Here is a 24402-nt window from a genome sequence, read left to right on the forward strand (position 1 = left end):
GATATTTTAAAGTTTCCACTCAGTTCATTTCCTAGAGGGATTTTCTTTTTGTTGCTATACAGCAAGTATACACAGGATCTAGAATCAAACACAGGTCATAGAGATGACACAGTAACATTATTCCCATAAACCACCTCTAAGGATATTGGCTGCCTATGAAGCATACATAGGGTTTGGCATCCACAAAAATGAATGTAGAGATGGGAAACTTAAGACCAAGTTGTACACCTACTTAAAAGACATTTTGAATAGTCTGCCACACAGTGTTTCTGGAAAAACAACCTTTCACTGGTGAGTAACATATTTCCGATTCCTAAAGGAGGGGTTTTAAGAATACTACTTTTATTTATTCTGCAACAATCAAAACTGAACTCTGAAAAATGTGTTTAATTTCTATGAAAACTTAATTTCTTTGGCTCTGACTTGCTAGCAGTGATTTTTTTCCCCAATACTTGAGTAACAATAACATGACACATTTACTTCAGAAAGTAACTGGCAGATGCTGTAATTTTGTTTTCCCAAGGGAAAAAGAAGTGAGAGCTTTAAAAAGGAAATAGTGAAATGGTTACTGCTTGTGTTTACCGACAACTGAAGGTGAATCTTTCAGTTATTTTGCTGTCTCCCCAGCCTAACAGCCTCCAGTGAGAGGATGGAACACTGAGCTCTGCCATGGAGAAGGATCTCTGCACGACTTTCTGGTAGTACAATGATCCAGTGAGGCAGGGGCAGCTCCATATGGAAAACTGAGGCTAACACTCTTTGGAATTACCAAAGCGGTGTTCTAAAACATTGTTTAAACTCAGTGAACACAGCTATTCCCCTCCAGTGCAAACTACCACCAGGAAAGATGATACTGCACAAGAGATCAATGTTCAGTATTCCAAATGTCTTGTTCAACTAATCTTCACCTAATTTTGATTACAGTGTCTCCATAGATGCATTTGTATGAAACAGAATTTAAGAAAGCTTTGTAAGCATGGGTGCCAGCCAAGTCCACAAAGAGAACTTCAGCCTCAGGAGAAATATGGAAAGAAGTAATCAGTTCACATAAGACTTCTGTTAGCAAAAAATGTTTGACTTTTATTTCTGCAGACAATCTATATTTCTAAAAAGCTTTAACACTCCTGAAGTTTCAAGAGGCTTAAATAATCTTGCTGGTGATAGGTATCCAGCTAGTAGAAAGTTGACAAACAAAGCTAGGAGTGTTTTTTTTTTTTCTTCACTGATGAGATGTTCCTAGAAAAAAGATTACAAAAAGCTTCCTGCAATGAGATTGGAAAGCATTTGAGCCTTGTATTTGTAATTCATTCAAATTAAGAACATTAAGGTCAGATAAAGGTGGATTTCTTCTGCTACTTTTTCTGTCTTAATTTTATCAAGAATATTCTCAGCTTTTTCACAACACAGGAGAAATTATGTCCTTCACAGCTGTGTCCCTCATTCATGAAATATAAAGAAGCATCCTGGTAAATCTCAGCTAGCAAGGTGATGCAGGCAGTAAAAGAAAATAATGTGGAACATTTTACGGATCAAAGATGCCATGATAAACACCACAGGTGTTTATCAGATGTAGATACAGACAAGGTGGCAAAGAGAAGTTTAAATTAAATATTGTGGTTTTCAAAACATTTTGAAGGTGATGTCCAACCCAAATCTCCCCTGACAGAGGTTGAGGCCATGTCCTCTTGTCCTGTCACTAGTTGCCTGGGAGAAAAGGCCAACCCCCACCTTGCTACAACCATGCAGAGCAGCATGGCAAACACCGGAAAGAGCAGATGGTAGTGATGTTCTGCTTGCTGGTAATTTATTTAGAAGACACCAATATTAAAGTGTTTATCTTCAGTTGTTTGCCATGGGTGTGTGTGCCTCCACCATTCCTACCCTTACATGCCTAGATCTCTTTTGCATCACTAACATTCTTACTTTACCTTTTTACTACAAAGGTATCCAAAATGAAAACAGTAGAGTTCTGTCTACAGTTAAACTACCTCTTTCTTTATTGCAGTGGTAGTGGGAAATCCAAGCCAAGGAAGACAAAAAACTCCCCATCCAAACCTAAATCCTTGAAAAACTCAGGTTTTGGGTGTGCAGAAGTATTATCGATCATTAGACTGTTCATTAGGAGGCATTATTTTCCTATGTCAAGAATATCTTCCATGATAGTTCTGCTATATTTCATTGGTTTCACTTTAAATCCCTTATCTGTTATTATCAAAAGTCCTTAGTGGAGGTCCTGAGAGGCTACTTCCCATAACACAGCCCTGAAGCTGTGAGACACAATTGGCAACACCACACAATTCATGTGTAGCCTGGCTACAACATCATTATCCAATGTGAGATAAGGCAGCAGCTTTGATCGTTGGCTATCTGTTGTCTTCTATAACAATGGTTCTTCTTGGATAGGTCTCAACGTCCACAATAATATAGTGAACCTTGAATTTTCCTGTTTCAAGATTCTGCAAAGAAAAAAATTCAGAGTGTTTTTTTCTCTTTGGTAGTTTAAATTCATGACTTGTCAGGTTGTCAGGTGTATCAAGCAATTGTACATACCTCTTTGACTTCCACATGGACCGTTCCCTGTTTCCCTGATTCAATGCCCTCAATATAGAACTTCAAACGCATATGTTTCAGTCCGTCCTTTACGTATTCAATGTGACTAAAAACAGCAACAGAAAACAAAAACCCAACCACCCAGCAAGAATACAGATTATATGCTAGTTAAGACTTCAAATTTAAACTTACTTAGAGGAGTTGCTTACTTATTTTGTAAGAAAGTGTATTCCAGTGGTGTCCTTACTCTACCTTGGGTTCCTTCTCTACTGCTCCTCTCAAGCTTTACTGTCAGTGCCTAAGGACTAGTGGAGTTAGAAGAGCTAATTAGCTGCTGAGGATTAAGAGATGAAATGCTTAAATGTCCTCACCTCAGTCCTCCCCTCAAAACTGAAAAGCAATCCAGTGCTGAAGACTATGGAAATGCCTTGTATTAATTCTAAAAAACCCCAGATTTGAAGCCTGACATCTAGAAAGGGACCCCACATCACCAAGAATTCCAGAGTTATTTTAGGCACCTAAACTAAGTTATCAAACCGAAACACACACAGCATATTTTTTCAAATTAATTATTAGGTTGGTTAAACCACATCAAAACAAACAGTTTACTATGTGCAAAGTTACTTTGGCAATAATTTTGTTCTGCTGAAATTGTGTAACTCTGGCACTGATATGAGATCTCCAACCTAAATGCTGGTATTCAGACTGGAGTTGGGTTGCGCTCAAGTATTAAATAAATAGCACATCACTTTCAAAGTGACCACTTTGGGAAACTAATGACCCCATTAGAGTTCTGGTTTATGTTTCCTACTGAAAATATTAACTGCTGCTTAGCACCAATCTCTTATGTCCATCAGTCATGCCCAGGTACACACTGTGAAATAAACTTCCAATATAGTTTAAAGTGACATGATGGTAGAGAGAACAAATATGAAAGAAGAGCCTTACTGCAGTAAATTTACATTCAGGGTATTCATACACAAAAAAACCCTGTAGATTTTTGAGACATTTAAGATCATTCTTATACTGCAGATGCAAACTCTACAATCTTACACAGTTCTCATCTCAAAAATTTATTTAAGATACTAGTCATTCAAAATAATGGAAATTAAATACTAGGAAAGCTGATTCATAGTACATTTACTTATTTACAGACAGGTGCTCAAGATGTTTGTGCACGTTGATTTCATTTAGCAGCTTTACTTTAAACATTTTTTCACTGAGTCTGGTGAAGAGATAGAGCTTCAATGATTAAAAGCCACTTTCCTCAGACCTAACAAGGAATCTCAATTTCATGGTTCAACCTCTGTCTGGGCTTATGTGTCTCATCCTATATGAAACCTCATTGAATATATTCCTGCCAAATAACCCAATAAAGGCAAAGCAGGGAGGACTTACGTTTTGTAAGAAATAGTTTTCTTGTTTCTTTTAAAAGGAAAGTAATAAAAAGACACACTCATGAGAGGTTAAGGTGATAGACGTTCTGTTAAATATGCAGTAGAGATGCTGCTTCAAGTACCAAAAAGCATCCTGTGTATCAGCTCAGTATAGTTTCAGACTGTAAACTTCTGTCAGATTACTGCTCTCCTCATGCAAGCCTAGGCCTCTGCACTACTGTTTTCAGGCTCATCCCATTTTCTGGAGAGCTCTATGTTTACCATGATGACCATTGCTTGTTCTGAGGCATTCAGAATTGGCATTTTATATTATATGTACACTGTACTTAGTGATATATGGCACACAAGAGGCACTGCAAAAAAACTTCTATGTTTGATCAAAAGTGACAGGATATGTTACATACAGTTCATCACTCTAGAACTAACTTGTGATCCAAAAATATCTTTGCTGTGCAGAAACTGATGTCTTTATGGGGCAAACACCAAGGGGTATCTGACATGCTGTCGTCTTCCTCTTCTTGTTGCCTCTCCGTAACCTTTGATAGATTCACCAAAAACACCAATTATCTACAAGAGAAAAGAGGTTTGAGCTGTCAGAAGGGATAACATACAAACAGGTATTCCAGTATCAGCTCACGCCTCTGCTGTGAATACACCCTCTTTTAACAAAATGCCCCTGGAGAATCTAACATGTCAAGAATAGGAGTGTTTATGAAAAAAAAAGAGTTTAAGAAAAATGCCTCTGTATTCCAGTCTTTTTTTTACAGTTCTGTATTAAATGCCTAAAATAAATCCTATTGATATCTTCTATTTGTACTGTTCTCTGAGATGAAGATGTGGAAATTGACATTTTGTGTAAAAAGAAAAAAAAAAAGCACAAAATATTTGCCTATGTCTCCTCCAAGAGAATGTTTCAAAGTTTAAAATGCAAATGCATTCCCCTTCCTATTATCTAAAAACCACGACTGAATAAGAAATTCAGTAATTTTTTTTTTTCAGATCTATAAAATCAGAGTAGATCAACATAGTCTTAAACTTACTTTAAATTTGGTTAGAAGAAGAGAAGTTTTACTGTGCAAGTACTGGAAAGAAGTATTAATTCTACAAACTTGTTCCAAAGCAGTCTTTTTATTGTTACTAGAGCAACGACTTGTCACTTCATTTCTAGGTTACCTTCAAAGGCATCTGCTACAATCTTTTCTGAAGGATGTTTTGTCTGAAGTAGTGTTTTTTAAAATCTAGTTTCACACTGATTTTTTTGTTTACACCTAGCTATGATGACTGTGTGATCCCATGACTGTTCTCTGCCTGTTTTCCTGTTAGCCAAAGGAATGCTAACTGTGCTTCAAATGAAGAATTTCAATTCCTGGGTATCAGTGCAGTGCTTCACAGAATGACAGAACCATAGGGAAGTGTCACAATAGAGTAAGAGTGTTGAGAAAAGGCAGCAGGTTAGATCTACACAACTTAGTGGGACTAGTTGCCTCTCTGACATGGAGAATTCAAGTTCTATATTTAGCAGGCACTTAGGTAAGTCCCTAAGAGTTTCTGTATGGTGACACAAGCCCAGGCTCTGAAAGACAGACTGTATTTCCATCAGTTTTTATGCTGTGGCACACTCACTTGGCTTCTAGCAGGCTAGTTCAATGCTTGCACTGACCTGTCCTGACGAAGGCTCTGCTCTGGAGCTGACCCAGCCAATCCCAGCTAAAAGCACTGGCAGAACTGCTAAAGCACCACACGGGTCTTCAAGTAGCTTGTGAGATTCCTAGTGTGAAGTTTTGACTTGAAGAAAGGCAGTAACTACTGAGAAACACAAACTGATGACTGAAGTTCAAAAACCAACCTCGGGGTGAGATCTGCATTTCTCCAAGGCATCTCCATAGATCTTATTTGGACTAGAAGAAGAGAATAGCTCTTTAAAAATCACATAGAACAAGCCACCTGTAACAGAGACAACAGCAGATGAAATGAAAACTTATGAAACCAGATGGAATTAACGAGAAGTGTCTTCTGATAAAGAATGTAATTTAAAAAAAATAACCTGTAACACCAATTCCAACAAGCACCACAATAAAATAGGTAAAGTCTCTTCCAGCTTCTTTCACTGAAATAAAAAAGATAATAACACATAAGTTGCAGCCTTGGATAACACTTGTATGCCTTTCTTACATAAATGCTCTTCTGTTAGTCTGTAGTTCAAACAACGTTTTACCAGAAGAAAAAATTCCAGTAACAGTTTCCATAATGCCACATTGCTGTAAAACAGGCCAAGGAACATCTCTTACATTGTACAGGTCATGTTTACATGTCAGTGTTAAGCCTTATTACTTTCGGTTTGCCAGATGTTTGCAAGATCCAAAGTAGCAATGACTGCTACTTCTTGGGTACATGAGAGCTAGATTTTTTAGGAACTAATGAGGCATTTAGCACTGCAGTATTCACACTACCACCTAAACGCACAATCACTGCAATCCTTATGCAAAGAAAAGAAGTAAAAATAAAAAAGTGAAAGCTTAAAAGTCACACACACTGAAAATAACCGGTTTTATGAATTAGCAATCAATAGAACAGTAAAAGGGGCAATATTAGCCCCAAAACAATATTTTATTTATTAACAAAACTAACTGCTGTTTGATTAGTTTTTATCTTTCAATTTTGATCTAAAGTACAAGTGTCAGTATATACTTCAAAGTAAGTCATATGAGAGTCTCTCTTTCAAAATATTTGAGTATTTGGAAAGAGACTACTATCTTTTAGTGGCAGTGTGCATTTTAGTGGAGTACAAGTTAAGGAGGAAACGTTAGTAACTATTTCTCCTGCAGTCTTCTAATTAGTTGAAGGCGTTTTTTGTAAATCATTTCAAAGTACTTAAACTTTCTGAGGCTAATTATGCAGTAATCACTTTTCACTGAAGTGAATGAGTGAAGGCAATCCATCACGTGTAGTGACGATTTGGTTGGAGGTGAATTTATCCCAACAGCCCTACAGTCAGGCTGCATGTGATAGGTTTTCCTTCTGAAAAGGAAAATGAGAGTCTGCTACACCTTGTGCCTGATAATTACTTAAATCCACAGATTATTTAGAAGAAATCACATAATTTGTTCTGATTGTGCAACGCATATATAGAAATGTAATAGCTGCTCCAAACAATATGATGCGAAAAGAAACCGGCTCGGTGTGCTGAGATTTATTTTTTTTTTTTTCCTAGATACTTGATGTTTGGAACTACAAAACTTTAGCTGAGCAGCGTACAGCATCCTGCGCCTTACCTTTCTGAGCCGCCGACACCAGCGTCTCCTCGTTCAGTGCCCTTTGCACGGACACATCTTTGCTATCGCCGCCAGGCTTTGCAGCTTTCAGCCCTCCTGCCTGGGTCCCGATTCCCCGACGGGCGGCCCTGAGCAGCAGCTGTCCAGGAGGTCCAAGGTGGGCGGCGCCTTCCCGTCTCGGTCCTCTTCTGGGCGTGGCCAATCCCGGACGAGCCCCCAGTTGTTATGAATAAAAATGGGCGGAGAAAATACTAATCTCCATAAACGCCTTTATTAATCAGCTCTTATTGATATTTGCCCGAGGGGTTTGGTCGCCGTGGAGGAGGAGGGCTTTATCAGCTCTGCTGCATGCAATTCAACAGAGCTGGAGGACTGGCCCTCGCCTGGGGAGCAACCCCAGAGTCCTGACAGTTCTTTGTTTTCTCCTGTGGTCTCATCTCCGGTTTGGTCTTTTTAACTTACGGCTAGTAAGCAAAACCGGAGAAATTAGCTCTTCTGATTCCTCAGGGTCCACACGGCTGAGTATTAGTTCTTATCTGTTTTAATTTTACTTGGTTTTTATTTGATAAGGGTTTTTTTATGTCAGATTTCATCCCGAGACTCTTTTGGAGTCTTTAATTTGCATGCGGGATCACCGGGGCGGGCACTTGAAGCTCTTTGCGGCCACGTGGTAGTCTTTGCCGCAGCAATGGCGTTTCGGTCTCACGCTGCTTCACAGCGGCGGCAACGTTGTGGGGGTTTGGACCGGGCTTGTGCGGTGGGAGGTGGAACGTGGCGGGTGTGGGGTTTTTCTCTTGAAGCGGGGCAGCGGTCCGGCCAGCTCGGGGACGCTTCATCTGGCCGAGGCGGCTGACCGCGTGGCGGCTGCGGGCGGCTCGTACGGGGAGCATGGCAACTGCGGGCAGACGGGGCGGCCGGGGCTCTTTTCTCCGCTCCGGCACGGGGAGCGGCTGCAGTCAGGCTGCTCTTCGGCTGGAACTCTTTGTGCTGAGCCTGGGGGGGGGAAAGCGGCCGGCTCCTTTCCGCTCCGGCGGTGGCGGCGGGGGTCGGAACCTCCCCGTGCCAGACGGCCGACTGCTCCGCGGCTGGAGCTCCACTGAGGCGGGCGGCTCCGCTGCGGCTCCCTCGCCCCATCTCTGACCCGGGGTGGGGGCGCGGCGCCTGAGAGTTCCTTGATGGGAACGGGTTCTCCGTTTTTAAGGTGGTCTGGGAGGAAAGGTGCCACGTGCCACTGAGGTGGCTTTCCACTGTTACATTGTAGGATAAACATTTTATTTTTATCAGGCACTGTTGAGGCCACACCACTGAGAGTACTGTGTTCGGTTTTGACACCCTCGATTTAAGAAGGACATTGAGTTGCTGGAGTGTGTCCAGGGAAAGGCAGTGGAGCTGGTGAAGAGTCTGGAGCACAAGTCTGAGGAGTGGCCGAGGGAGCTGGGGATGTTTAGCCTGGAGAACAGGAGGCTCAGGGGGACTTGATCACTCTGCACAAATGCCTGAAGGTGGGACTCGGCCTGTTCTCCAAGAGGAAATGGCCTCAAGCTGTACTAGGGAGGTCTGGGTTGGATATTAGGAAGAATTTCTTCACAGAAAAGGCAATTAGACATTGGAATGGGCTGCTCAGGGAGGTGGTGGAGCCACCGGGTCTGGAGGTGTTTAAGGAAAGACTGGAATCTGCACTTAGTGCTGTGGTCTAACTGCCGTGGTGGTGTTTGGTCATAAATTGTAAAGTAATCTCAGAGGTATTTTCCAGCCTAATTAATTATGTGATTCTGAGACCCGAGCCCACAGTGCCCGAGAGCTCGGAGCTCGCCGTGGAGCCGGGGCGAGGCTCAGGCACCTCCGCCGTCCCCGTTACCGCCTCCCCCGTGCCCGCCCGGCCCCGCTCCAGCCCCGCCCGCCCTCAGCCAGCGCTCCCGGCCCCGCTCGGCCCCGCCTCGGCCCCGCCCGCCCTCAGCCAGCGCTCCGGGCGCCGCCGTTCCGGCCCACCCCGCCCCAGGGCGTGCCCCGGGGGGTGGCTGCCCTTGTTCCTTCCCTGCCCTCCCCGCGGGCGGTGCGAGGCCGGCGCTGTCCCGTGCTGGAGCGGCCATGGCGACGGGCCGGGGCAGGTAACCGTGGGCTCTGCCGGCCCGGGGCCGCCCGCTCGGCCTTCTTCACCTTTAACGGGGAGGGGGGTTTAATTGTTTTCCCTCAGCTCCCATTGCTCCTCTGAAAAACTTATTTCACGTGTTGCACGGCTCTGGTTTCCAGCTCTCGAGTCTTCGTGGCGAGGGCTGTGGGCATGGTACTCTCCTCTCCTGGCCCAGTGGACGCCTTGCAGTGGAGAACGCTGGTGTTGCCAGGTGCACAGAGGCCTGGGGTTAACACTTTTTTTCCTGCCTGGGGAGCCTAAACTTCTGTGTCCTTCAGCTTGGAGGAGATGCTGTAATGGGTACCCACAAAGTTAGTTTAGTGGCTGCTTTATACGTCCAGGGTAGTTTGGGTTTTGTGATAAATAGGAGGGTTTCGCTGTGGAAGGTGTGATTACCATAATTCTTACAGTACAGGGTAGGCTTTCAAAATTTTAAAGCATCAGTCTTAGAGGCAAAGTTGAGAAAACAGATTTTTCTGCTAACCCATTTCTACAGCCTTAGGTTTCATAGCAGTTTCATTCCCCCTGCTGTTTTTTGGGTGGGTTTTTTTGCCTTTTTTCAACCTGCTAATGGATTGGGGTAATATCCACCCTTTAAAAATTAAATTGAAATAGACAGCTGAAGGAAAAAAAAAAACCCACAACCAACCCATCCAAAACATCATTGTAATTTTTCTTTTTCCCTGCATACGCTTACAGAGGTGGAGGAGACACGTTTTTTCACTACTTAAAACTTTGTGTACATCATTTGAAATGTTTCTCAGAAGACAATTGTTTGCTGACCATCAAAAAACCAAGGCACATTGCAAGTATTATAGGGTATGAAAATGAAAATACTGGAAAAGTGAGCCCCACAGGTTGAAAGCTAATGAAAAAGCAATTGAAGTTGTGCCTCTTGAGTAAGATCATCTCAGTTCTAGAAGTCTCTAAAGAGGGGGTGTAACAGCTGTCATTGACTTTCATCTTAGGCTAATCTGCCCAAACTGTGTCAATGCAACCTAAAAGCATTTTGTTAATGCTAATTTAAAATCTTAGCACACGCAGTACTTGAAAAGTAATTTATGGATTCGGTTGCTGTTTGTTTCTTCACACCTTGAGAATATTTTTGTTTTGGCGAATACAAAAGTTCAGCAGATTTTTTTTAAAATTGAAGCTTACAAAAACAATAGCTATTACATTAAAGTTTTCAAGGCACCCATGGGCAAAGTGTTTCTTCCCTCAGATATTTCTCCCTGGAGTGAAGAAGGGAGAGGTTAGTGGTTAAAATGAGCAAGAAGGACAGTCTGTGCAGTTTATGCTTGTCCAAGGTAGCTTATTTTAAAATCCAGAATCCAGCTTCGTATCTGAATTATTTCTGTGCCTGGAGTTTGTGAAATTGCGTCCCTAGAGAGTATGCCCAAACTCTCTGCTTTCAGCATGGATTTAGGGCAGAATAGCCTGGGATGTGCTGCCCTGGAACATACAGAAGTGATGGCTCTGCTGCTGTTGAACACAACTTGTGTCTCTAAATCCCTTTAACAGCAGTTTGTTACTGCTTCATCATCTAAGTGTTTAGGGCCTCATCATCTAAGTGTTTTTGATAATGATACATTAGTAAGACCCTTTGTTTGATCTCCAGATTGTATTTATTACAAGACTACTTTTTTGTAGTTGTTAATGTAGTTGGTTAGCACCCAAGCTCAAATGTGCATGTCTTTTTGTTAAGCTTGTAACAATTCTTAGTAAAGTGTCTTGGATATTTTTGTTTTGTTTTACATAGCACAGTTGACAATGTAGGCCAGCGCTGTTAATTTATTTTGATTTTTTTTTCTTTAAGCATAAATCAATCTTAAATCAAGAACTTATTAAATGTATATGATAACCATATACTTCAAAATTAGCTATTTCCCCCCCATATGGATTGGTTGCCTAGAAACCCCGAGCTGGTTTGACCAGGTGTTGGAAATCTGCTGGCAATTTAAAGCGTCAGTAATGCAGTGAATGGGGAGCTCTGCTTGTTCAGTGGCATCCGAGGGTATGAAGTGTAAGGATTTGGTTTAAGATTGAAACTCTGTCCCCATCTTTCTCTGTGGATTAATGATAGGATTTGTTTGCAATTACAGCTGACAAAGACCTTTCTATCAGAAAACTTGGAAAAATCTGTGAGCAGTTGGATTGTAAGAATTTGTGTTAGAAATATGCAAAGTTTCTTCCTTTTCTATCCCAACTGTGATGTGGAAATGTTGCCAGAGCAGGTTCTTTCACCATGGTGTGCAAGAGACCAATCCAGACATGGAGTTATTTGATGTATTTACAGTTCTGCACAGTGCTGGGTGGCATTTAGCAAAGGAAGGAATTAGTTCCTTGGCTACAAGCTACATAATTCTCTTATTAATTAATTTTCTATCTTCTGTTGGTTAACAATTCTCTTGCTTCTCATGCTGATTAGTTTGCATGCTCAGTCTTTCTCTTTTTTGAGTCAGTGGTGGCAGTCTCACATTTCTGGAAGCTGTAGCTGATTTCAGCACAATTGCTGAGTTGGCTTTAATAGTTTCTTCCTTATCTTGGGAGTTGTTCCAGGTATCCCTCTGGCCTGTAAATTCTGCATTCTTTGTGTCCACTCTCAGTGGTTATCCTTCTTCCCAAGCTTTGTTAACCTCTCACTACATCTGAAATCTTTGAAGCGTGTCAAGCTATAAACCTTACTAAAGCAATTCTACCGACAAGTAATTTGTCTGTCTAACACCTAGACATCCCTTAGACCTTGTTAGCTGCTCTCTGTTTCATGGGTTAAATCTCCTTTCTTTTTGTTTATGCTTGAAAGGATACAAATTCTTTTTGAACCTCAGCAGTTTCTGAGGAAGTTTCAACGTATTGTTTTTATCTGGTATCTTTTAATCGCTTAGCAAAGTTGAGTGGCTCAAAAATGTCTCTGGAGTAATGTTGTGAAACAGAAGAATAATCAGTGAGTTTGACTTGCTGCAGGGGCCTCAGTGGAGCTTGGCTGTAGTGGCCACAGGGGTGCAGCTGTCTAAGGGTAATAAACCTCTACCAGATTCAAACTGATTTGGGGGAGCAGCAACACTATTATTGCCTTTGCCTGCTGTGAGAGATCAATCACAGGGTTGACAGCTGTGAGTTTAAATCTGAATCTTCCTGATGCCAGGTATTTTAACTTGGGTGTAATTGTTCAAATCATAATGATTGCCACGTGGTGTATTCCCTGCATCCTGCCTTGGTTGAAGTGTTGTGTCTAGGTGTGCGCAATATGCGTATTTCTTCATTTTGTGAATATGTGTTAACAGCTTTTCCTTCTTACAAGTAGGTTAAGGACCTTTGCTGCCAGGCCTGGGGAATGTTCTGAAAGTGTAAATGCTGGCATTGAAAGTCTGTATTTGACACCTCCCAGAAAACTGAAACGAAACATGAGCTTTGAGAGGTGAGTATGTCTGTGAGTAAGTCACCCTGTAAACTGCCTTTTGACTGCTTGCAGTAATTGTATTCATATCTTGGAGATTTCTATGTCAAATATTCTGAGTTGAAAAGATTTTCTTTCCTGGCCTGCTTTGGGATCCTGTGTTCACCTTCTAATGTTTTCTGGCATGGTTCTCCTTTGTGTTATTTGCTAGGTTCATAAGGATTATGTAGGTTTTCCAAGCCATGTGAAGCCTTCAGCAACTTCTTTGGAAGTCATGGGCAGTGTTGTTCCTTGAGAATAAAAATTGTTATTTTATTACTTCAATAAAAGCCAGATTGGAATTAAACTTCATGTGTTTCTCTTGGTTATTGGTTGTCATCAAGTGTATCTTAGTGTATGGAGAGGCTGAGAATGGTGGATTGGGATAAAAGGAGGGAGGAATTACTGGCTGCTGCATATTTACTGCAAGGTAAATGTTTCTCTTGCTGTTTGGCAGTGAAAGAGTAGTTTCAATATAATTATGAGTTGTTTTCTTTTTGAAAATTAGTTACATTTTTACAAAAAATATTCTAAGACTATGTTACTTGAAAAAGCAATTAGTTTTATACATTTGATCACTACTGTGTAGTGATTTCTCTGTTTTGCATTGGATGGCCAGTTCAGCACCTCTATGCTGTCTGACTGGTGTGATAGTGAGAGAAAAAAGAAAAAAAAATCAGCTTCCTTCAAAGGAGAAAGAATACAGCTGTAAAAACTGCTGTTGAAAATTCTGGATCAAGTATATTATTTTAGCTAATTTGCAGCTTTTTAAGGTATCACTTCTAAATTGTCTCTGGAATGAGTGCACTAATTGCTTTGGACTTAGAGTTTATGAGTTATTTCACATAATAACAGTGCAAGTTTTTGCATGTTATTTCTATGTCAATGTAACTAAGATTGTGAGTTTAATACAAACATTGAGGTATTGGCATTGTTGTGCTACCCTTTAAAGCTCTCTGCTTCTGAAACAGTGTCATAAATCAACAAGTGTTGCAAATAACCCCGTAGTAAAAGGACAAGAGGCACAGATGGGGTGTTGACTTTCACAGCACCTTTTATTTTCAGCAGTGATTTTGATGTGGCCATACTCAATGCTCAAAAAAATTAAGAGTATAAAATGCGTGTATTTTAAACTCTGCAGCTATGAGCTACTGCTCAAATTGTATGAGGTTCATGTCTGCTAATGCAAAAATCACTTTGGCTCAATCCCAGGGTATGTTCTGCTTGTCATGCCTAGACTGGCTCCTGCATTTCAGGCAGCCTTCCAGATGCAGAGACATTGGCATTTTCAGGATATCACTTGGCTCTTACTTTGAAGTTCACATCTTTCTGCTGACATAAATGAAAACTGCACAAGACCCCTGAGCACGTACAGTTTGGAGATGATGATGAGGTAGAGCATGATCTTGCTGTTAGACTAGGACATTTCTGTCCTGGTGCGTTCTCAGGCCAGACGCGGCAGTCAAAAGGGAGAGTGAATGTATCTGCAGTTTTGCAAATGCTGGTGATTGTGGAATTGTGGTTAAAATCATGGTACAAGCAGTAAGGAACTGAAGCTAAATGAGATAGTTTCATATCAAACATAGTTAAAGTTAACAAAGTCTAATAAAACCTCAAACTTACAACTTTTTGTGTAATCGTGCTGTGCCACTGGAATAAGTTGTGATGAATTATTTTAGGCAAATGCCACATACCAAAGAGTGAAGTTACAGCCCAAACTCCACAATTTAACTCTTTAGGTGATTTTTTGTTTCATCTGTTTACAACCTGCTGCTTTCCACCTCTTCTGTTTTTGTCTGGTTTGAAATTAAAATTCTCTGCCATTGTAATTTCTGGAGTTTGCAGGCAAGTCTAACAGAATTCCTCTTTCTCTTCTTTTCTAGCATGCCATCAGAAATGCTGCTGAAGATATTTTCCTATTTAGATGCTGTGTCCCTACTGTCTCTTGGTTGTGTGAATAGACGCTTCTATGAGTTGGCCAATGACAAGTAAGGAAGAGAGAAGGTCTCAGTTTGTGCCCTAGTTGTGTTTACCTGAATTATGAGTCTTTCCAGTTCAGTTTCTCTGATGCCAGAGCACCTCTGGGCAGTTACTCTGCTGAAATTGCCCTGCACAGCGTACAGTACATGTTGCATGCAATTCTAGCTGTGCAGGGCCTGTTGTTTATTGGGGGTTATGAGGCAAAAACTAAATCCAGTGCTTTGAAATGTTGGTGTTAGCACTTTTTTAATTTTAAAATTTCTATATATTTATTTGTATTCACATGGACCTGCAGAAACTTTTCGGTTCAGGTGATCCTTAATGGTGTGTTGCCAGTAGCTTTATGGAATTGTAGCTTTGACAATTTTGAAGTCCTGCATACTTTATTCTTTCATTAGATTTTTGAAGAGGAATTGATTCAATCAAATGATCCACTAGTGGTTTTTATCTGTTGCTCTGTTTGTGACTCTTTGGTGACGTCTAAATGAGAACAAAAGAGACAAAGATAAATACCGACACGTTTTTTAATAAGGATTGCTTATACAGAGTTCATAAATTGCTCCAACCAATATCATGATAATTTTGTGAAAGGGTAAAGAGGAGACACTTGGGTTGGTGTGTGATAACTAGGATCTGGGCATCCTTTTCTTTGTAGGATTCTACTGCATTAGTGTTGTTTGAATGAGAAAATGTCTTCCTCTATAGGAAGTTGCTGTACCAGGTATGAATCTATTTCTCCCTTATTTACTAAAAATTGTGTGGTGAATTAGTTGGTTTACCTTGGCATTAATACCTTTAGAACTGATGAGTTTAAAGGGAAGATCTGTAATCCAGATTTAGGTTTTGAGGGTAGATAAAAATTGCATAGTTGACACAAATTACCAATCTTGGTATGTGTTTTCCACTTCAGGATGGTGAAGCAGGATAAAATCACTGTGGCTGTCCAGGGGAAGATGATTCATCTGTCTCCATCTCGACAATGTCTGTTTCCATTTTCTAATCTCAATAGAGATTAGTGTGCGTGCACAAATGAGACTTTGGAAAGAGTTAGTTTCCCTTATCTAGGAGCCTGACTGGTTCAGGGGGGACCAGGTAATTTCTTCCTGATGGATTTTCCTGGACCTTCTCAAGACCCTGAATCTTGCAGTGAATGAACAGAAGTTTTAATGGGAGTCACTGCATATTTCTGTGACAAATCTGACTGTGGTTTTTAGGATATTTCTGGTGTCCTGGATGTACAGGGAGCTGTCCTTGTTGCAACAGGACCATCAGTCTTTCATTGTGCTATGTCTGTGCTGCCTAATGCAGTGATTTGTCTTTGGGCTGTTCACTTGAACAGTTCTTGGCACTGATGTCTCTCCAGTGTAACTATTGAGGACAAGGAAATGTTTATGACCCTCCCTTTCTGTACCCTCCTTGTCACAGCATGGGATATTCCAGCCTTCCTACCATGCAGTGTGGGAAGTTCATGGGTATGGTCTGCCTGTGAAGGCCTGAGGATTCTGATCACCAGCAGAACGTGCTTGTGTGAGAGGAAGTGAGAGCACAGGGCAAAGTCTTTGCCACTGTGGTCAAGTGATGACTGATGATGATGTGTCTGATTCTGGCATCTGAGTTAGCAGTAGAAGATTTGTTTGGTTTGTTGTAGTCATGTTCAGTAAGAGACCTTGAGATGAGTATTAACAATTTGAGGCAAGAAGGGCAGGGCATGTATTCTGCTGTGAAAGAGGCAAACTTGTGCTTCCCTGTTGGATGCCTTTTTGATTTATCTGCCCTGACTTCTTCAGAAGTTGAGGATGAAGGGGAAGTGATACCTTCCTAAACACTTGTGATTCCAAGTCCTCCTTCATCTTCTTCTCTGTCTCCCTGCCCTAGCTGAATTTTTGAGTTTCTTGAACTAATTTCTTTGCTTGCCCAACACTGTTTTGGGAAAGGAAGATGCAATATGTTTCTGAGAGTGAGGATGAACATGGTAGGTATTTGTCCTTAGTCTATCTTCAGTCAACTAAATTGCCTGAGCCTGCAACTTCAAAATGCAGGAAATGCCTAGTACTAAGCCCTGTCTTTTCAGCATCATACAGTAAGATGCAGAGTATCTCTCTCCATCAAAGGATATCTTTTTTTGGGAAGGAGTTTCTAGTTATCAGGAAAGTTTTATAGGAGGTTATTTTACTGGGTGTTTTAGGCTGGTGAAGACCAATTGGATGATACACAGCTCAAATTCCCCATGTGATGTTATGTTAAGGACATCTCTCCTTTTTTCATGACTGGACAGTTCTAAACTGCTTTGGAGTTAAAAAAAGAACTTTCCCCCTCCATCAGAAATGTTTTTATACTGTCTGGTAACTTGGCTACCCTTTATGGTCTTAAAGTAGAAGGATTTTAAAACTTTGTTTCAGTTATGGGGATTGTTCTTTATGTTACCCTTCCCACTCTGCTTTTGGTGAATGGAAGGTTGAAAACTCATGTTGACTGTGAACCCACCTTTACCAGTTATGGTAACTTATTGGTCTGTGTGTTTTAGACACTTTTGTCTTAAAAAATGGCAGTGGGGAATTCTGTCTATATCTGCAGAGCAGCAGGCTGGAAGGTTTTTGCGAAATTCCTGGGTCTGCTTGCATCAATAACCAGAGCTGGCTCTCAATATGTGGGGAGTTATTCTCAGTAGCTAATGAATTGAGAATGCTTTTGATGGGTAGGAGGCAGTGTGGGATGGATCTAGTCCTTGAATACTTTAAGGAGAAGGGAAGATGCCATACCATACATGCTAGTGTAAGTTTGCCTGAGGATAAGTGAGAACTGGTAGCCTTGCCGATAAATGGTAGAAAATGTCTCAACTATTTGTTGCCCTCACTAGTAATTTTCTTCAGTGCAGTTATGTACACTGTGTGTCTAGCATTTCAAAATTAGAAAACTTATTGGCAACCTATATTCACAGATTATTGATTGAATTTTTGTAGGTTCCTGGACTCAATGTTCTGTGAATTGTCCTAGAGATACTGGGGTGTGCTAGAGATACTGGGGTGTGAGGGGCTGAAATGTGAACTAATAGTTTTCCTGGCATGAAAGAGATGAACCCATCATTACAGTCACATATTTCTTTGACTTCAGAAAGTCATGTCTTCTCTGGGCTTTTCCAAAGAGAGTGCAGAAAGGATTGAAATTACATTAGTACCACCAAACAAAGGTGATTCTAATTGTCCTCCTCAGCTGAACTGAGAAACTTGAAGTCTACAGATGGTCTTTCTTGAATAGGAGATATTAAACCACTTTTTCCACTAGCTGATTTTCTATGAGGAGGACACATCATTGTTTTAGGGTGGAATTTTCAAAAATTTCTGCTTAACCTTTATCAGTTTTCACTTACTTGCTGACTGACTGTGCTGTCACAGAGCTTCATCCTGGATCCCATATTTTTGAGAAGACAGACAAGACTGGTTTTTTGCTAACACTGTGCTCAGTGGTAGCTGAGATGTGCATGTAAAAATGAAGTGACTATTCTTGAAATTTACTCCTCTTTATTCTATTTTTATTTTCAGTGGAATTTGGCTGAAACTTTATTCCAATTATTTGCAACCAAAATGGAAAATGAAGTCTAAACAAACAGAAGCTGTTTCTTTGGGCCGTGCTGCTCTACATGATAAAAAGCCTGGGTACTGGAAGAAAGAATACATCTTCAAACAAACGTGTGCCTTCAAGACTAGAGTAATGCGACTCGTTAAATTTCTAGATCCTTACACAGGTCTTCCATGTAAAACCAAAGAAGCTATGAAGTAAGCAATGCCTTGTCACAAAGATTTACTTCAGAACAATGTACAAAACATTAATGGCTTGGAGTAGTATAGAATTAGAGCTATAAAATGTATATCATAATGGAATGATACAATGATAATCTATAAATGACTGAAACTGAGTCGCAGTTAGTAGAAATGTAAAAATTCTGTTGAAAGCATAGTTTAAATTTTATCACTTTGAGAATTTGTTTTTAAACACTCCTCTCCCCTCTCAATTCCTAAATAACAGAGTCTCTGGCTTGAGTTGGATAATTGTTCTAAAGGACAAAAATGGAAAAGAACATGTAGTAGAGAATCCAAAACTATCATTTAAGGACACATCTGTTACCATACTTTGGTATGGTACAGACTGGCCATGCTTGGACATCCTGTCAACCCTAAAACTGTTTGGAGTTACACCATTGCTTCCTGACCAAAACAGACCTCCCAGCAAGAATGGGTGAGTTTTAATATAGGATTTTTGAGGACTTTTTGGGTGTAACTGATTGATAATATGTCTGTAGGACCTATCTGACATTTGTTTGATTCAATAAGTTAACCCTTCATTTGAAAGCCTCCCCGCAGTAGTTCTTTCTATGTTCTTCTCTTTGGTAGAGCTTTTTAGAGAGGAATAGTAGAAATAGTATAATCCAGCAAGCTATGGCATTAATTCATAGGTTAATTGGCATGTGATATGCAGGCTGATAGGTCCTGACTTGGAAAGCTGAATCTAAGCCCTAGAGCATGAAAGAAAAATGTAAATCTAGAAGACTTTATTGTGAGAAATTTAGCTTGGAAGAGTTAATCAGTATTTATGTGGCTACAGTCAGGTATTCTATGTTGTTAAAATTTATTTTCTGTCTGGTAGGTGTGTATATGAATTTAGGGAACTTGATGTTTAACTATGTGTGCAGTCTTCAGTACATGCATATGAAGTCACACAGTCCACAGCATGTCCCTTGTTTTTTAATTTACATGTGTACAGTGGTTTTTGTCATTATATTCTAAAAAATAAATGAAAAGTGTTTATTTGAGGTATTTGGTTGCTGTCAAGGAGTTTTGCCCACATCTGGGCCTGTGTGTATAGTAGGTACAGAGTCAGCTGCCTGCTTCTTACACAAAGCCCCTGGCCATAGAGCTCTGAAAAGAGGGAATTGGTCACCTACAAAACATCTGGTTCTTCAACCATAAGCAGAGTATATACTTATAAAACAAATAAATCAAGAGAAGCCTTTTGTATAAAGTTAACTGAACAAGTCTTGCAGTCAAATTATGTGGGAAATGTAGTTGTTTTACCGAGATGATGATTCATATGTAGAAAATAAAAAAGCTTGCAGGCAGTTGATGTGTTTATTTCACAGAGTTACAAGTTTTAGAAATTGTGACTAGAGATGAAGTCAGTGGTTTCACCAATTTCAGTATGTCATTGTTTAGACTATAAGGCAGTAGTGCAGGGACAGGCCTGATTGACTTAAAGATGGAAAAGGTTGATGTTGATCAAGAAGAAATGTTTTACTGTAAGGGTGGTGTGACACTGGAATGGGTTGTCCAGGGAGGTTGTGGATGCCCCATCCCAGACAGTGTTCAGTGTTTGATTGTAGGTGGTATTACAGTGATACTATGTGGAAGTCTAGGAACTGTTTTGAATATAGTAAGAGCCTGAGTCTGAAAAGGATTTGAGGAAGACTTCTTCATTCTGAGTAGGTAATGCAAACTCTTACTTACTGCCCTTTTTTAAAATGCATCATTAGTTAATAAGAGTGTTCATGAACTTATATTTAAGATTTTTTTGGAGCTAATGGCTTTAATTATAGGTAAAATATAGAAAAAAATCTAAAAAAGGAAAGCTTCCTGTAGCACATACTTTTAATTTATTATATGTACAGTTTGATACTTTCCTTTGAATTTTGCTTCTCAGTGATTTCATCTAGTATCAATAGAGTATGAAAAACAAGTTATAAAGTAATTCTGTATCTTGAAAAATTGGGCAAGTACGTAAGTTCTTTTTTTAAGCATGTTTTAGAAGATCATAGTGTTTTTTATTTCTTTTCTTGTTAGGGGTTGAGATCCTGCTAGTACACTGTGGTTGTTCAAATGTATGGTTTATGATTCTGCATGGCAAATGCTTTCAAAACCATTTTCATCATGTGCTGCTGGTCAGACTTTACAGTTAAAAATGAAATTAAACTGAACTTTTACATGAATAAGGAGACACAGCCTTTTTACTTCATTCTGTATGTTCTTTTCAAAGACCTCGTCGATTTTCCTTGATTGCTGAATACCCTCTTGGCAACCTGACTGAAAGTAGTGTCGCAGTTGGTGCTGATGAGCTTGTCCAGCTCTTCAGTCTGAGTCCAGGACTCTTAGTAGGAATTTGGAAGGTAAGATAACATTTTGTTTCTGTATTTTATTATGATTTGAATGAAAAAAAAAAAAAAATTGGCTTGTAGTTTGGGTTTGAGGAGGGCTTTTTTTTTTTTAATCTTCCTTTTTTTTCCCCTTTGGATTTTGAAAGATCTTGTCTAAACTAGTAACCACAAAACACATGTAGGGACAGTAAGTGGAAGATTTATTGTATCCTGAAGAGCTGTCACAGGAGTATATATACTTTTTTTAAAAATCCACTTCTAATTAAGAGATCAGTTATCTATCATTCCATATTAGATGCTGTGTTCAATTTTATTTATTTTACAGTCTTCACATGCCCAAGTTTGATATGCTAGAATAATTTTAAATGGAATGGTTTGAGAAAAGAAGTGCTTCTTCCTCTGATTCGTGCCATTACCTGCCCATGCCACTCAAAGTGATGAGTTCCCACATAGCAACTTAATTTTAATCTACATCACCAGGTAGCTGTATCCTGCTCCAGCAGCAGGAATGCTGTAAATGGTGCCCTTTTGGAGGTATTAAATTCTTGGTATTAAGAGTCTAGGTTAAGCAGTTAGCCTCTGTAGGGTAAGTGTAGACATGAATGTCTTTAGAGGGCAGTGCCGAACATCTGAAGTCGACTTCAGAAGGAATCTGCATCTTTGCATGGGATGCACTGGCACCTCTGTGTCTGCCTGTGGCTATGTAGCTCTGGGTGCTATGGAGGCCTGTTTCAGGTGTTCTGCTCTTGGTCTGAATTGAGAGGTGGTAGCCCTTTTTTCCTCCCCTCAGCCATGCTCTTGATGTAGACTTAGGTTATTTGGAACTTTCCTAAGGGAGGCTGTGAGCAGTTCCTCAAAGTTGTGTCTAATCTCCAGCTGCAAACATGCTGCCTCAAATGTACACAATCGCCAGAGGCAATGTTTAAAAGTGCAGAAGGACTATTTCTTTCACTCCTACTTAAAGGTAAGAGTGAAAATCCATTTCCTGGAAAACTTGAAAACCTGACTGGCATAAACCCATTATTGGTTGTTTCAGTCTGTGAAAATCTCTGCTAAGTGAACAGCCATTTCTCTCTTATCTTCAGACGTTTTGTAGATGGGTGCCCCTGTATTGTTGGCTCTCTGGTCTTGCTCATGCATTGGCCCCATCCACACTCAGAAAGAGAGATCTTTCAGCACCTGGAAATGGTTCAGTCATAACCAAGTTTCACATCATTGTTAAGAATCGAGTGCCTCACTCCAGTATATTTTCCCTGCTTGCTTTTCTGAACAGCAGTTCTTATTCTCTGTGTAGGCAGAGTAATATGAGGTAGTTAAGTGTCAGTGGGTGTAATAATTGTAAATGCCACACGTCTTGTTTTTTGCACATATCTGCATAACAGAAACCAAGGGCAGGTTACGTGGGCCTTCTGGTATTTGGACAGAGAAAGACTGAGAAATTATGAGATTGATAGATCTCCCTAGTTAAATCTTTTATAGCTGTAATTTTGCACTTTGAAAATACAGGAGCAGTTAAAAAGCCAAAAGTCTGAATAGAGGATGTCATTTTCTGGTAACCCAGAGAGATGAAAACAGTAGTTGCCCACATTTCAGGAGAGTAATAGACTTCTGGCAGGGAATTATTTTCCTATTGACTTCTGTGTTTGGAAATGCAGGATTTAAAAAAATGCATTTAAAGAGAAAAAAAACTTGATATCCTAGTATTGTGTTCTTGAAGTAAATATATACCTCTGTCTCTAGTTTTCGCATTGATGTTTTCTCTGTATAGACATCTGTAGAAGGTTATGTTTTTAATGTTTTCCTAGGACTAAATAGTCTGGTGAAGACATGTTTTTTACTTTGAAATTCACAGTTTCTATTGAATAATTCTGTATTCCTCACTGATGTTAGCCCTCTTTGGAAATAGTTCTTTACATGGGAAAATAATCTTGATGTTTCAGCAGTTGGGAGTAAGTGCAGTTTGATTTTGTTTAGGTATCTTTTTAAAAGTGGTTATTAGAAGCTAGGGGCAATTCTTGGAGCTCTCATAATTTTTGCCTAGACATAGGTAGTTTCCCTCTCTTTCCCTGTAATACAGAAATTCTGTAATCTTTTATGTATATTCTGTACTCTTGTGAAAAAACAGTAAAGGTTTTAGGAGTCCAAGTATTAAAGCAAGCCATTACTAACATTATTACAGTAACTGGCAGAGTAATAAGCGGCAGCATTTATCTATGAATTTTAATGCTCAGAAAGACCTTGTGAAAAAAAGAATTTCCAGATAAAAATACATATACTTTAATTAACTTTTCAGGAGAAAAATGAAATTGCTTTTGTTATGGCGAATCTTCATTATAATCAACTTCTTGAGAGAAGCATTTTGGGTTCTGCTACTGTGTAAGTTTGGTTTTCCTTTGTGGGAAGTAAAGATAACCTTTTGAATAAAGCTTTGAGTTTTACAATTAAAATTGCCTGCTGGTAAGATGCTTATGTTTAGGCAGTAATTAACTATTCTTGTGTAATATAAACAACAGTTACAGTAAATACAAAAATGTAGAAGCATTTTCATACTAAAATATTGCCATCGTTATGCTATTGTGGAGATAATTTAGTTAAAAAAGTGTACTAGTACTGGCTGTATTGAGAAAGTTAGAAATACACTGCCCATACTTTCTCCCTTTTCATAAGCAGTCTTTTTATTTCCTCTTCCTATCTGAAACAGTGATAGAAAAGAGGGAGACATTTCAGGAAGTAGAGAAGTAATCTTTGGCTGTGTAAGAGGGGAGAAAAATTCTGGTAAACTGGTGAGGTGCTTGCAATTATCTTTTAGTCCTATTCAGAGAGTAGCAGGGTTTCCTATTAAGTGTTTGTATATGTGTATATTGCAGTGTATAATGTAATACCTGTTTATACATTATAAACTGTTTAAAAATACAATTTTTTTTTTTTTTTAGCTTTAGAACAGTATTTGGGGAATTTATTTGCCACTCCGCTTTCTAGTCAGATACTTTTGTATCTACCAGTAGTCTTAAATGCCCACTATAACTCAGTGTGGCTCTTCTCTCACAGAATGTAAGATTTAACACCTTCTCTCTTAGTACCAGATTGGATCCTGTGTAGAAGTTGCTCAGTTGCCTCTGGCATGTGGTCACTTCAGGTCATTTATGTGCAGTAGTTATTTAGTTAGGCACAGGCAAAATAATTTCAATATTTGCTATTTCAGAGAAGTCTCTAGAGCTAGTGGGCTTTTAGATTTGTAGTTAAGCTGATGCTTTTTTCTTTGTTGAAGACAAATCCGTGTTTTGAAGTTTAACAGATGTACCTTTTAAAGTTGACTGCCATATTTTCTCCCTTTGGCTGGGCTGAACAGCTGATCAGCAGTTTTAGACACTGTATTAGTTTAAAAGAAGTGTGATGAACTAGAGATGTTTGATTTCAAAACTGTCTTAAGATGACAGTCTCAGTGTAGGGCTGTATGTTACATCTCTATTAAGTCATGTTCCCCCTTGCTAAAT

General features: G+C 39.8%; 2 protein-coding genes across 2 annotated transcripts in view; one reads left to right on the forward strand and one right to left on the reverse strand.

Moving 5' to 3' along the window:
• On the reverse strand, positions 1-9309 carry LOC310923521 (mitochondrial import inner membrane translocase subunit Tim21-like; the record flags this gene model as incomplete). The annotated part of the gene is made up of 7 exons (XM_083885490.1): positions 1-2456; positions 2551-2656; positions 4441-4514; positions 5794-5891; positions 5992-6054; positions 7220-7407; positions 9209-9309. The coding sequence occupies 7 exons, from the start codon at positions 9307-9309 to the stop codon at positions 2364-2366; spliced, it is 723 nt and encodes a 240-aa protein (XP_083741616.1). The 3' UTR covers positions 1-2363.
• LOC310923522 (F-box only protein 15-like) overlaps positions 8796-24402 on the forward strand; it is a 24806-nt gene continuing 9199 nt past the window's right edge. The window contains exons 1-7 of the mRNA XM_083885491.1: positions 8796-9327; positions 12655-12768; positions 14670-14774; positions 18306-18539; positions 18790-18999; positions 20791-20920; positions 23202-23284. Coding sequence (XP_083741617.1) covers positions 9308-9327; positions 12655-12768; positions 14670-14774; positions 18306-18539; positions 18790-18999; positions 20791-20920; positions 23202-23284 — 896 coding nt within the window. The 5' untranslated portion in view covers positions 8796-9307. The remainder of the gene's footprint in view (positions 9328-12654; positions 12769-14669; positions 14775-18305; positions 18540-18789; positions 19000-20790; positions 20921-23201; positions 23285-24402) is intronic.

This window comes from Zosterops lateralis, assembly GCF_965231275.1.
Source record: "Zosterops lateralis genome assembly, contig: HAP1_HAP1_SCAFFOLD_84, whole genome shotgun sequence".
In the NCBI taxonomy this organism is placed as follows: Eukaryota; Metazoa; Chordata; class Aves; order Passeriformes; family Zosteropidae; genus Zosterops; species Zosterops lateralis.